General features: G+C 43.1%; 1 protein-coding gene across 1 annotated transcript in view; it reads right to left on the minus strand.

Moving 5' to 3' along the window:
* Positions 1-12,978, minus strand: part of adamtsl2 (ADAMTS-like 2) — a 44,357-nt gene that overhangs the window by 14,222 nt on the left and 17,157 nt on the right. Inside the window, exons 3-10 of the mRNA XM_047380555.1 lie at positions 10,732-10,874; positions 8,731-8,806; positions 7,432-7,534; positions 5,842-5,987; positions 3,960-4,083; positions 1,894-1,974; positions 1,558-1,733; positions 1,161-1,470 (exon numbers count right to left, since the gene is read on the minus strand). Coding sequence (XP_047236511.1) covers positions 1,161-1,470; positions 1,558-1,733; positions 1,894-1,974; positions 3,960-4,083; positions 5,842-5,987; positions 7,432-7,534; positions 8,731-8,806; positions 10,732-10,874 — 1,159 coding nt within the window. The remainder of the gene's footprint in view (positions 1-1,160; positions 1,471-1,557; positions 1,734-1,893; positions 1,975-3,959; positions 4,084-5,841; positions 5,988-7,431; positions 7,535-8,730; positions 8,807-10,731; positions 10,875-12,978) is intronic.

Raw genomic sequence — 12,978 nt, forward strand, 5'->3', positions numbered from 1 at the left:
CAAGATGATTGAAAATCATATTCTAAAGGCCTGGCTGAGCAAGGAGAGGGTACAGCTGTCCTGTCCCTTGGAGAAAATGTTGGACAATTTAGAAACCAAAACTGTGATGATGACCCTGTACTGTTGGACATCTTTAGAGGTTTTTGCAGGGAGAACAGGAGAGATTAACACCTAGAACTCTTCCTATTTTAGTATCCTTGGAGGTAGAATGTATTTTAGGTGTCTTTCCAGAAGAAGGACTGGAAAGATTATAAAGTGAGAAAAGCTGCATGGAAACATTTCATGAGAACATGTTGAGGCCTGAAATGCAGGACTGGACAGATAGAAATGAATGAGACTAAACTGAAGAGGAAAACGAGGAATATGTCAGTTTGTTGTGAAAACAGAGTCAACATCAGCTTTTGCATGACATGTCTCAGTTATTCAGCGGTAAGACGATGGCCCAAGCAGCCAGCTAAGCCAAGAGCCCACAGGAAGGCCATTAGTGCTCATGCTTGTGATACAGCCATTTTTAAAAGACAAAAACGCCACAAAATTCTGAATTTTTTATTGGCTGCTAGTCTCCTTTATGTGTCTACTCAATGAATAATGCAAAGTTGGAAGGGCCATCTCACACACATGCAGAAAATGGAGCATGAAAGAATGTCGGTGAAATTGGACCGATCTTTTCTCGTCCGCCAAAGAGACAGACAAACATGATGACATACAGTATCCAGCCTCAGTTTCAGTCTGCATGAACAATTATTTAGGATTAAATCAACACACAAAATATGCAAAAAGAAAAGGTTTTAAATACTTTGATTGCAGTTTATGGCATTAGGAAAATTAATGGCATTAATTCTTTTTTCATTTTTAGATTTTATCATAACTCTAAATATTTTTGTTTGACCAAAACTCAGACAGATGTGGCTAAACAAATGTTGTTAAATAGACATAAAAATATGAATCTTTGGGGTTACAATAACACAACTTTGTCTTAAAATTAGACATTTCAAATTGCTTTTTGAGAAAAGTGAGCAAAGCCAGTTTTTTAAAGACTCTTCTGGAGTCTTCTTTGATAACCCAGATGCAAAAATAGCAATTTCAGCAGTTAAGATTCTAATATGTTTGAATAATTTAAAAACAGGTTGTAAAAGATGATATGTCTGATTTGTCCTCACCTGTAAGTTTTGGTACCGGTACCCCTGCTTCATCCTCGTCACAGTCGATCGCTGTCTTCTCCTCAAACACCTCGTTGGTCTCCTGGCCCTTCTGTCCGTCGGCCTCACCTGTCCCCAACTGGGTCCCAGGAACCGTCTGGTCATAAACACTGCCGTTAGGGGGCGTGAGGCTGTCTTCTTCCACAGACACCTCCCCAGTTGAGGTGTCTGATCCCGTGTAGACTGGAGGAGGTGGGACTGGGGGCAGGGAGTCCCGGAGGACAGTGTATTCGTAGGTAATGTAGGGCGTTCGGCCGTTCTGGTTCCACACCTGTGTTTGGACCAGAACTAATAAGGTTCTTTCAAATGTGATATGGACAGTCTATATTTCAAAATAAATAAAATGATGTGGAGGTACCAGGATATTGATTGCCTGGTCGATGGGGCCTTTGGCGACAATGTATTCGATCCCAGTCTCATACACGTCCATGGGCCGTCGGTATTTAAAGATGGTTCCTGCTGCATGGAAGTTCTGGGGGCTATCCAACTTATAGGCGCCGTTAAAGAAGAAGTTTCCTGCCTGGTCTGTCACAGCTGGAACACAAGAAAAATGGGAAAATTTGGGGAAAATACTGGAAAGAGCATTCTATCCGTCTTCAGTTTTATTCTCATCTGAGTTAACTTTTTACAACTTAACATTTTATTGTCTTCAGTTATTTGTTCAAAAAGTAAAGTAAAAGCAAAGAGAACATACCAAGAACATCAGCTGATTTTTTCCTCTCGATGATCTGGATGTCCCAGGACCCTTCAGGGATTTGGGTGATGAAAGAATAACCTGAACAAGACAAAATACAGAGTGGTATAAAACATCTTTTATGTTTTTCTTTCTCTTTAGGCCCCTCTTTGAACTGCCACCTTAACCGGGTGGGGTCCGACCCCGGAGCCAGGCCTGGGATCGGGACTCGCCGGAGAGCGCCTGGTGGCCGGGTTGCTCCTTGCGGGACCCGGCCGGGCCAAGCCCGAATGAGAAACGCGAGGCCATCCCCCAGTGGGCCCACCACCTGCAGGGGGAACCGTGAGGGACCGGTGCAAAGAGGATTGGGTGGCGGACGAAGGTGGAGACCTCAGTGGCCCGATCCCCGGATGCTTAGGCTGCCTCAAGGGACCTCTAGGGACTACCGGTTGACTTCAAAGCGATTCTGGCAAACCGTCTGGCGCCTCAGGAGGGGGAAGCAGTGCTTCACCAACACTGTTTATAGTGCTGGCGGGAGGCTGCTGACCTCAACTGGGGACATTATCGGGCGGTGGAAGGAGTACTTCGAGGATCTCCTCAATCCTGCCATCACGCATTGGGGTGGTGGTCACCGGAGGGTGTGTTCCAACTACAGGGGGATCACACTCCTCAGCCTCCCTGGTAAGGCCTACGCCAGGGTATTGGAGAGGAGAGTCCGGCCGATAGTCGAACCTCGGCTTCAGGCGGAGCAGTGTGGTTTTCGTCCCGGCCGTGGAACACTGGACCAGCTCTATACCCTCTACAGGGTACTCGAGGGTTCATGGGAGTTTGCCCAACTGGAGAAAGCATTCGACTGTGTCCTCGTGATGCCCTGTGGGGGGTGCTCCAGGAGTATGGAATCGGGGGCCCTTTATTAGGGGCCATCCGGTCCCTGTACGAGCGGAGCAGGAGTTTGGTCCGCATTGCCGGCACTAAGTCGGACATGTTCCTGGTGCATGCTGGACTCTGGCAGGGCTGCCCTTTGTCACCGGTCCTGTTCATAACTTTTATGGACAGGATTTCTAGACGCAGCCAAGGGCCGGAGGGGGTCTGGTTTGAGGACCAGAGGATTTCGTCTCTTCTTTTTGCAGATGACGTGGTCCTGCTGGCCCCCTCTAGCCAAGACCTACAGCATGCGCTGTGGCGGTTCACAGCCGAGTGTGAAGCGCTGGGATAAAGATCAGCTCCTCCAAGTCAGAGGCCATGGTTCTCGACCGGAAAAGGGTGGCTTGTCCTCTTCAGGTTGGGAGTTCCTGCCTCAAGTGGAGGAGTTCAAGTATCTCGGGGTCTTGTTCACGAGTGAGGGAAGAATGGAGCAGGAGATTGACAGACGGATCGGTACGGCTGCCGCAGTAATGGGGGCGCTGTGCCGATCCATTGTGGTGAAGAAAGAGCTGAGCCGAAAAGCGAAGATCTCGATTTACCGGTCGGTCTACGTTCCTACCCTCACCTATGGCCATGAACTTTGGGTCATGATTGAAAGAAGCGGCTGAAATGAGTTTCCTCCGTAGGGTGGCCGGGCACTCCCTTAGTAGAGCCGCTGCTCCTCCACATCGAGAGGAGCCAGTTGAGGTGGCTCGGGCATCTATATCGGATGCCTCCTGGACACCTTCCTCGGGAGGTGTTCCAGGCACGTCCCACCGGGAGGAGGCCCAGGGGACGGCCCAGGACGCGCTGGAGGGACTATGTCTCTCGGCTGGCCTGGGAACGCCTTGGGCTCCCCCCGGAGGAGCTGGAGGAGGTGTCTGGAGAGAGGGACGTCTGGGTGTCTCTGCTGAATCTGCTGCCCCCGCGACCCGGTCCCGGATAAGCGGAAGACGACGAGTACAAATACGAGTACGAGTACGAGTACGAATACGAGTACAAGTACGAGTACGAGTACGAGTTTCTCTTTAGGTGACATTCTGGTGATTATATATTAATTATTACAGTTTTATTTTACCATGTTCACTATATGCACATCTTTACCAGGGGCCCCAACAAGTGTGGAGGTTTGTGTTTTAGTGTCTGCTAAATAAGATATGGTATGAAAGCCCAGAGCAGCTCACCCAGAGTCGTGGCTCCTCGCCGGAAGTTCCCGGTGACTTTGCTGCAGCTGCTGCCGTCTCCCTGGCAAACACCACACTTATCCAAAGTGTTGGAGGAGAACAGAACCCCATCACATCCGATCGGCTGGCCACCAAAATGGAAGTTAAAAAGGATACAGAACAAGAACTGCTTACACTGGCATTAACTGTTGTTTTCTTTTTATACGGTATGGGCTCACTATGTTGCCAAGAGTTTCCATTCACCCATCCTAATCACTTAATTCAGGTGGTCCAGTCACTTCCGGGACCACAGGCGTATAGGAAACAGAACCTAGGCTTCTTGTACAAACATTAGTGAAAAACTGGGCCGCTGTCGGGAGGTCTGTAAATTACATCATGATACCATGATAGGTGGAGGTGGGTAATAAGATTTTCTTTTTGAAAAAATTTACTTCTAAGAGTAGTTTTACTGCATTATACTTTTTACTTTTACTTGTTTAATAGAAGTAAAGTACGACCAGTCTCACTGGAGTAAAAAGTCTGGCTAGTCAACCCATTTACCTCACTGAATGAAGAACAGGTTGTAACCAAAAATTCACCAGATGCAAACCTACATAATTTATATATATATATATATATATATATATACATATATACATATATATGTCCTGTATATATGTAACTGTTGATTTCAAAAGCTTTATGTTGCAAATGTTTTTAAATATCTTATTTTTCCCATAACTTTATACTTTGGTCTGTCTTATATCATTTTCACAAATTATATCAGATGCTGATGTTAACAGTTACTCAGTTTTTGAGTGGCCTTTTTACCAAATACCTTTTTTTCTCTTACTTGAGTATTTTTCTGGATGAATACTTTTTACTTCTACTTGAATATAAATATCTTGAAGCAGTGATGCTCTTACTTCAGTAAAATATGTGGCTATTCACCCCCCACCTGATTATAGGATGCCACCTGTGTGCAGTAAGTCCATTTGTGAAAGTTCCTCACTGCTAAATATTCCACAGTCCAGTGTTGACTGGGAACGACAACAACTCAGCTATTAACCAGTAGGCCACGTAAAATCACAGGGCGAGGTCAACAGCTACAGACGTCTAAACTTCATATGGCCTTCAGAGTAGCTCAAATCACTGCATTGAGAACATAGAGAATTGTGTGTTTAGTTTATGGTGATGAAAATAAATGTCAGTTAGAAGCAAGCATTTGTTGCATTTGCTCTTGCAGTTTGCATTGAAGCAGATGCTTTCTTAGAAATGTGATTCATTTGAAACTGTATTGTGAGAATTATTAAAACTAAACATAACTAAACTAAGTATGGAAAACAAAACCATGATGAATTTTTGTCCACATTTCCCAACTCTAAGTGTGGGGCTGTTTTTCAGGATTTCGGCTCAGCCCCTTAGCTTCAGTATGAGGTTCCACACAAAGCAAGAAAAGACTTGATGGAGGAGACTGGCCCACACAGAGTTCTGACGTCAACCCAATAGAACAAGTCTGGGATGAACTAGAGGGGAGACTGAGAATCAAGCCTTCTCAGCCAACATCAGTGTCTGACCTCACAACTGCCCTTCTGGAGGTATGGTCAAGAATTCCCATAAACACACGCTTAAACCTTGTGGAAAGTCAGTTGAAGCTATTATAGCTGCATTGGTTGGCTAACATCCTATTAAACCCTATTTATTAATAACAGGGTGTCACTCAGACTCACATGTGTGGGAAAGGACAATACGTATGGCAATACAAAGTTTGTCAGATGTTGTTTTCATTCATTCCTGCATTTTAGGCTGGAACCCATCCTAGAGAAGCATCAGCTCGGTTGTGTTGTGTCCTACATGCCACTAGAGGCCGACAGCTGGGAGGATAGAAACAACTTGAACTCACCTCACACGTACCTTCCACACAGACGCCGCGGTAGCTGCTGTACTTGCAGGAAGTGCCGTCTCGCGCCATCACCATGAGCTGCCTCTGGCCGTCGGTCGTAGTGCAGTGGAGGTCACAGGGGTTGCTGGAGATATGGACATAATCATCTGAAGACAAGGAAGAGACAAATCAGAGTCTTTGTTTTATATTCCCTATAGGCCTAAAGGAGAAGATTAAATGGTTGTTTCTTTTTAACTCTCAATGATCTTAGTCTGCCTGCTGTTTACATCCTACAAACCCTCCAGTCCCCTCGAGTCTTCCCATAAAGAGCTTTTAATTTAACTCAAATTAGGGATTAAAACCCAGAGCAGGATGTCTCATTAAGGCGTTTATCTCTGGAACATCCTGAAGGCATCACACCAGCAGAAACTATTGATTTCAAAGGCAAAAAACATTCAATGAGCATCTACATTGATATTTTTTTTATTATTGTAGCTTAGCAAGATTCTTTTACAAATTCATTTTTGTTTCATTTTTAAGTGCATGAATAGAAGGCAACTAGACTTTTTCATGTTGTGCCTGAAGATGTTTTACCTCTAATCATAAAAGGCTTCAGTTCTTCAGCTCTGAACGTGGTTGGAAGTAACTTGCTTTTAAGCCGTAGTCAGAACATTTACATTCATATAGGCAATTTATCCACATCTTAAGGTCAAAGGGTGCTCTTCTAAAGATAGCAATGTGTACATTTTGGACAGGAAGGACAGTTGGAAAGAGAGGAGTAAACGAAGACATCTGCATCAGGTTACACAGACACCTACAGAGATGCCTTGACTCGTCCTCTTAGTTGGTTTTACAGCTATTCACAGCTTGAGACACGTGACCAAACCATCTCACATGTTGGTATCGTTAGAGATATGTTTGGGTCATTAAGTGACAACGACCCAAACATTGAACCAAAAGGAGCGTATAGCCAGTGACCCATGTGACCTTAATGGCTTCATACCTCCAACCCATGTTTAGAAGAAGCCTTTTGGATGAGAGGAGAAAGAGGACTTAGGACCATCTGGTCCTGGATTACTGAGACTGAAACCACAAGTTAAATAAACTTTTATTTTATATTCCTTTATTGTTCATTTACATATTTTAGTAATGTAAATAGTTTTTTTCTATTTTGTTCTATGTAATTGTTTTTACATATGTGTCATTCAGTGTTTTCTTCCCTTACAGAATTAAATTTTTTATGTTTTATTGTATCAAAAATAAAGGGTAAATAGAATAAAATTGAAACATTTAGAATAAATGTAATTATTACTCCTTATTTTCTGTTTAAAACCTTCCATGCCGTGTGGTTTTCTCTTGTTTTCACTCTCATATTCAGTGTGAAGCAGGATTAGATTTGTGGCCCTTCTTCTGTTCACCGCCTCTAACAGCGTTTAAATGCTGATCTGGTGGAAACCCAGAAAGTTTCCTTAGCTGAGCTTTTAAGCACTGAGGGATTATTGGTTGTTGTTTGCTGAAATGTATTTGTGAACATACTGAGCTCAGACACACGGCTTAGTTTGCTTGTGCCTTGAGCCGGCTCTGGCCTGAGTGCTTCATGGATAATATTACCAGGATAGAGAGGTTTCCACAAGTAGTTCCTCCCACTGTAACGCTGTGAGTTAAACGACCAACACTGCTCCTCTCTGAAGCTCCTTCCAGAGGCAGGACAGTCCTGTTGACCAGAAACACCACGGGAAACTTAAAGAGGCTTCTTTCCTGGTTTAGCTGTTTCACTAAAACAGAACGTATTAATGCAGGATAATTAATGCAGAAGAAAGAGATGATGATAACACATTCTGCTTTAATCAGATCCAACTACGCCGTCTCCAGAAGAACTAACCTGACTTTAAATTAGTGGGCTCCAAACCTTTGGTCAAAAGGGCCAAATTCACCAAACTCAGAGCACTCACTGATCACTTTCTTTTATAGCAGTACAGTTATTGTATAGTTTGGACACCCTTGCTTTAAATAATCAGCAGGAGGGAAAAAGAGGCAAAACAGCAAATTAACGCCCATCAGTATAAATGTTAACATTAAACTGTCATATTATGTTGGGGTCTGATAGGAACAACGCGCAGATTGGACTGGACCAGAGAATGCAGGGCAACTGAAGGAGGGAGGCTAATTAACACAGAAGAGATGGGAGTTAAAGAAATACAGGAAGAAATCTAACAGAGCTTTAAATAACTAAAAAATTAGGATAAACTGAACATAAATAGAGGAGAAAATACAACTACAAGGAAATTCAAACTAAAACACCTGCAGAGGAATCCAAGAAGTAATCAAAATACAAAAATGAATAAAGAATCTAATCAAACTTAAACTCAAACACCTAACAAACAGATCATGACATGAACACAGTTAAACATGAATGATGTTGACATGTAAATGTTTCCAGGGTTTTAAAAGTAGAGAAAATCTGCCTGAATTTTAGATTATAGCTGAAATCTTAAAGATTTAGCAGAAGTTTATAAAAAAAAACGTTTATTCAAGTTAAATGACAAAAGCCTTTTGAGTCGTGTTGTGATGAACCTACAGTGTGTTTGAGTCTTTCAGGTATCTCCTGGCTGAACCATGAACACCAGAATGAACAAAGCCTGGCTGTTCACCTGATCCATTTCAGCCAGGAAGACGGGAAGATCTTAGCTGGATCCACTATCAGACAGGACCAGCTCTCTGGTTTACAATTTATTTGACAAATACCTTCTTGAAAGCGCATATTTGCTCAGGAGTGGTTGACAGTTTTAATCCCACTCTGTTTCTCACTCACTACAACCGGACTCCCCTGCAGTGAGCCAGTTGGATCAGCCATGTTTGCTTTAATAAAGACATGAAAACAACGAGATGAAGAGGAAGTCTGAGACTCACTACACTGTTGCAGAGATGATATTTCTTGGCCGTTCCTGTGCAGGTCATGTTGTCCTTCCCAGCAGTAACTTTCTTTCTTTGGACAGAAAACAAACAGCAGCACATTAAACCTAATGTTGGGTTGAATTTCAGGCTGAGGACATGAGGGAAACACAAGCAGCTTCTCGTAGAAGGACATAGTAAACCGTTTGGTTCCCTTAATGCTCTCAGTCAACCAGTCTCGTAATCTCTTCTAATCATTAATCTAAAGAATCAATCTTAATTTTCCATTGAGACATAATTATATTTCTCAGGATTCAGATTTACTTACAGCCAATCAGAGATAATTACACTGAGGATAAAGACTCACAAACAGAATCAGAAATGCTGGTTATTATTAATCTCTCTAATATCCGCCCAGCATTGGTTAATGACACATGAAAACATAAACAGACACAAGCAACCATAATTCTTCTCTCTAGACCACTGACAAGCTTTGTGACTAATGGAAGATGAAATAAATACTAAGTAAACCAATTAAAACCCACGAGGTTCTCTGAAACCAACATGAATTTAAGTCTTTTAGAAGGATTTTATGGTTCAGTTCTGAGTTCTAAAGCCCTTTCTATTTGAGGCGGGAAAGGAGAAGGAGGTGGAACCGAGGTGCCAGTCTTGATCTGTCAGCTTTTAGCACCAGAAACTGACATGGGCACTGCACCAGTCTGGTGTTTCTCCACCTGAGAGGTACAGGTTCTGCTCCACCAGTTGTTCTGTCAAAGGTCCATCTGGGAAGAGCTGAATTTTTAAGTTAACCACGCCCCTAGATATGTTTACTGGGTCAAGCTAATGTATGTCTGGGATCCTTGTCCTGTTGGTGACCCAGTTCAGGCCAATGACCTCAGATTTGACTCCAGAACTTTGGTAAACAGAGGACTTCATGGTTGACTGAGTGTCTGCAAAGTTCAGGTCCTGTGCTAACAAGCCCACCGCCACGCTGAACAAAGTTCTCCATGGTTGCATCTGTCCATGTTGGTCCAGTCTTGTGGTTCATAAAGGTGCAGCTTTGCAAACAAACCTCCGTCATGCAGCTGTATTCTGTGTAGATAGAGGAGGCTTCCCCCCTCCACCCTTACAAACAAGTCGTACTGGTGCCGGGCGTTCAAGTAATGACAGTGTTTGACTGAAGAACCAGACCAGAAGTAGGATTTAAACTCAATAAACCAGAGAACTCATGTGCCCTGTCAGGCACATGGGATCCCAAATTATTTGAGCATTTCCACAGCATGGAGACTAGTATTATAAACATTTATTCTTGTACTGAAACAAATAGGTTTTGTACGATACAATACTAGTATCTTTGGTTTATTATAATCCATAATGTTCTACAATGTTTAAGGGAAATGTGTGTTTAGTTTAAGGCATTTTTTGAAAATAAATCTCTATCACAAAGTAAGTTTTAATTTGTTCTTTCAGTTTGTAGTGAAGCAGATGCTTTCTTAGAAACATGGTTGTTAATTAGAACCTTGATTGTGATAATTATCAAAACTGCTTCATGCAGAAAAGAATATAGTGGTTCTCTTTGTTCAGTCGAGAATTATTCTGTCTTGACCTTTAACCTTTAAGGCCTGTAGTGTCTTAGATGGAGCTCTTGGGTTTTTGGTCATTTCTGTGAGCTTCATGCTCTGACATAGGGCTGAATCTGCTGGGATGTCCACTTCTGGGCAGATTGGTAGCTGTCTGAACAGTTTTGGACTCATGAAGAATATTTCTGATGTCTTTCTGCCTTGGCATTGTGTTAACACAGACCTGCATGCATTAAAGCAGCATCTGGCTGCTACTTTCTCTGCCTTAAACGCTCGGAAGGCAGCAACGACTCACCTCACACATACTGTAGTTTTCCACACAGCGTTTCCACTTTGGCTTTGTTTTTATTTAGCAAGTAATGACAGTGTGTCTCTTGTCTGATTTTAGTAAACCCATGTAAATGTAAAGATTCCTAGTGTTAGGGTTGGACTGACCAACCTCTGTTTGAGGCAGTGACGCTCCTGGGACATCACCCCCCCTCCACAGGTCCGAGTGCAGGCAGTCCATTTGGCCCACTCGCCCCACCAGTAGGTGGTCACCTCCTGCTGATCTTCCAGGCTGTTGGAGGCTGCACCCTCCTCCTGGGAAATGACAGTTAAAGACACACATTTAAAGCAATTAATAAGGGTCCACTTCTCTGTTGAGTCACTTTTACTCTGATCTCTGAATCATTAGGAATAAAAATGTCCTCTAAACTAAAGGTGTTCTGATAACTTAGCGAAGAACCTTTTTATCTTTACTTTGGGTTGTGTTCTGACGTGGAAGACAGGTGCAAACACAGCAGAACAGGTTTGTTTTGCAAATGATCCGTGTTGTGTGTACAGAACCTAAGCTGCGGTGATCCAGCTGACAGTAACAACAACAGCTGTATTATTGTTGGACTGTCACGGGAGCGTGCATCAGGAACCAGAACAAATCCCGGCCAATGAAGTAAGCGTCACAATGTTTTTGTGCGGAGGCCCTGGTGTGTGAAGGCGTCCAGCGTTTTGCACATTCCTGATGTGGATTAGCAGCATTAACCCAGGCTGAAGGCTGCATCCATTTATTCAAACAGATCCATCGGAGGGATCGCTGGAATGTACACTGAGCTTCTTGTAAAGGTGTGAGACAGAGCAGCTGTGAGGGAAACTCAGCAAATACCAGACAGACTGTGTGCGGGAGACGGAGCGACAGGCACGTGAGTCCAGAGGAAAGTCCTGATTTATGAGGCTGAGGGCTCGTTTCGACACTAACTCTCCACAGCGCTCTGAATTAGTAACTTCTCTTTGTTTCTGAGGAAGTTTAAACACCTGAACATGGCGTTCCTGTTGCATGGAACTGGAAATTCTTTGAGAAAGTTTCAGACCTCTTTAACGTTTTCACTTTTTGTCACATTAAAGACAAACTTCAACCTATTTCATTGGGACTTTGACAGACCAATGCAGCGTAGCTCATACATGTGAAGAACGAAGATAAATGGCTTTCAAAATGTTTACTGATAAAAATCCAAAAGGGTGGCATGAATTTGTATTCAGCCCCCTTTACTCTGATACCCCTACATAAAACCCTGTGCAATCAAGAAGTCCCCTAATTAGTAAACAGGGTCCCGCTGTGTGTAAATCAATTTCAGTCTAATGCAGCTGTTCAATGAATCATCACAGTGATCAAGGAACCCAGCAGACAGGTCAGGGAGGAAGTTGTGGAGAAGTTTAAAGCAGGGTCAGGTTCTGAAACATTATCTCAAGCTTTAAGCATCTCCCAGAGCTCTGATCATCCATCATCTGGACATGGAGAGAGGATGGACCAACTGCAGACCTACCAGGACATGGACGTCCACCTAAACTGACAGCAAGGAGAGCATTAATCAGAGGAGTCAAGAGGTACATCTTTCGGCAGCACAGCCACTTTTCGTGAACCCCTTTATGGAAGAGTGGCAAGAAGAAAACTATTGTTGACAAAAAGCCACAAAAATTGTGACAAGGTCTGAGGCAATGAGCCACAAGGAATGTAGGAGACACTTGCAAACATGATGAATGAGGAGAAAAGCCCTGAACACACCATCCCCACCAAGGACAACAATGCTGTGGGGATGCAGGGGCAGGGAAGAAGGTCAGTGTTGATGGAGAGATGGATGGAACTAAATACAGGACAATGCTGGAAGAAAACCTACTAGATCAGGTTGGTCCAAGGTGTGGCCCGGGGACCATTTGTGGCCCTTGGAATGATCAGAATCAGCTTTATTCGCTGAGTTTGTGTGCACAAAGAAGGAATTTGACTTTGGTTCTCAATGAAGACATTTTAAATATAAAAATTTATAAAGGGAAATAAAAATAAAAGGTTTTGTGTGGCTCTATGTGTTTTTTTGCGTGTGCCCCCAACCGGAGGTTAAGAAGTTCATTGAGCAGATGGCGCTGATGCAGATTGACAGTTTTTTAAATCTTTTTTAATGGGTAAGATTTTCACTGATAAATATATATCTTCTCAAATGGAAAATGTTTGGTACAAAAAGTTTTTTCTTTTGTTAGGCATGTTCTTTTCTGCTTTCTTTATAGTATTATAGTCGGACCACAAACATCCAGCTCGTTCTCACTCGAAACCAGACTTGGGGAACACCCATTCATTGAAATGGGCTGAATAAATCTGGTGTTCTAGAAGAAAGTTCTCGTTGTTCCTGCAGACTAAAAACATTTTCTGCTCCAAGAAAAT

Source organism: Girardinichthys multiradiatus, chromosome 12 (genome assembly GCF_021462225.1).
Source record: "Girardinichthys multiradiatus isolate DD_20200921_A chromosome 12, DD_fGirMul_XY1, whole genome shotgun sequence".
NCBI classification, from domain to species: domain Eukaryota; kingdom Metazoa; phylum Chordata; class Actinopteri; order Cyprinodontiformes; family Goodeidae; genus Girardinichthys; species Girardinichthys multiradiatus.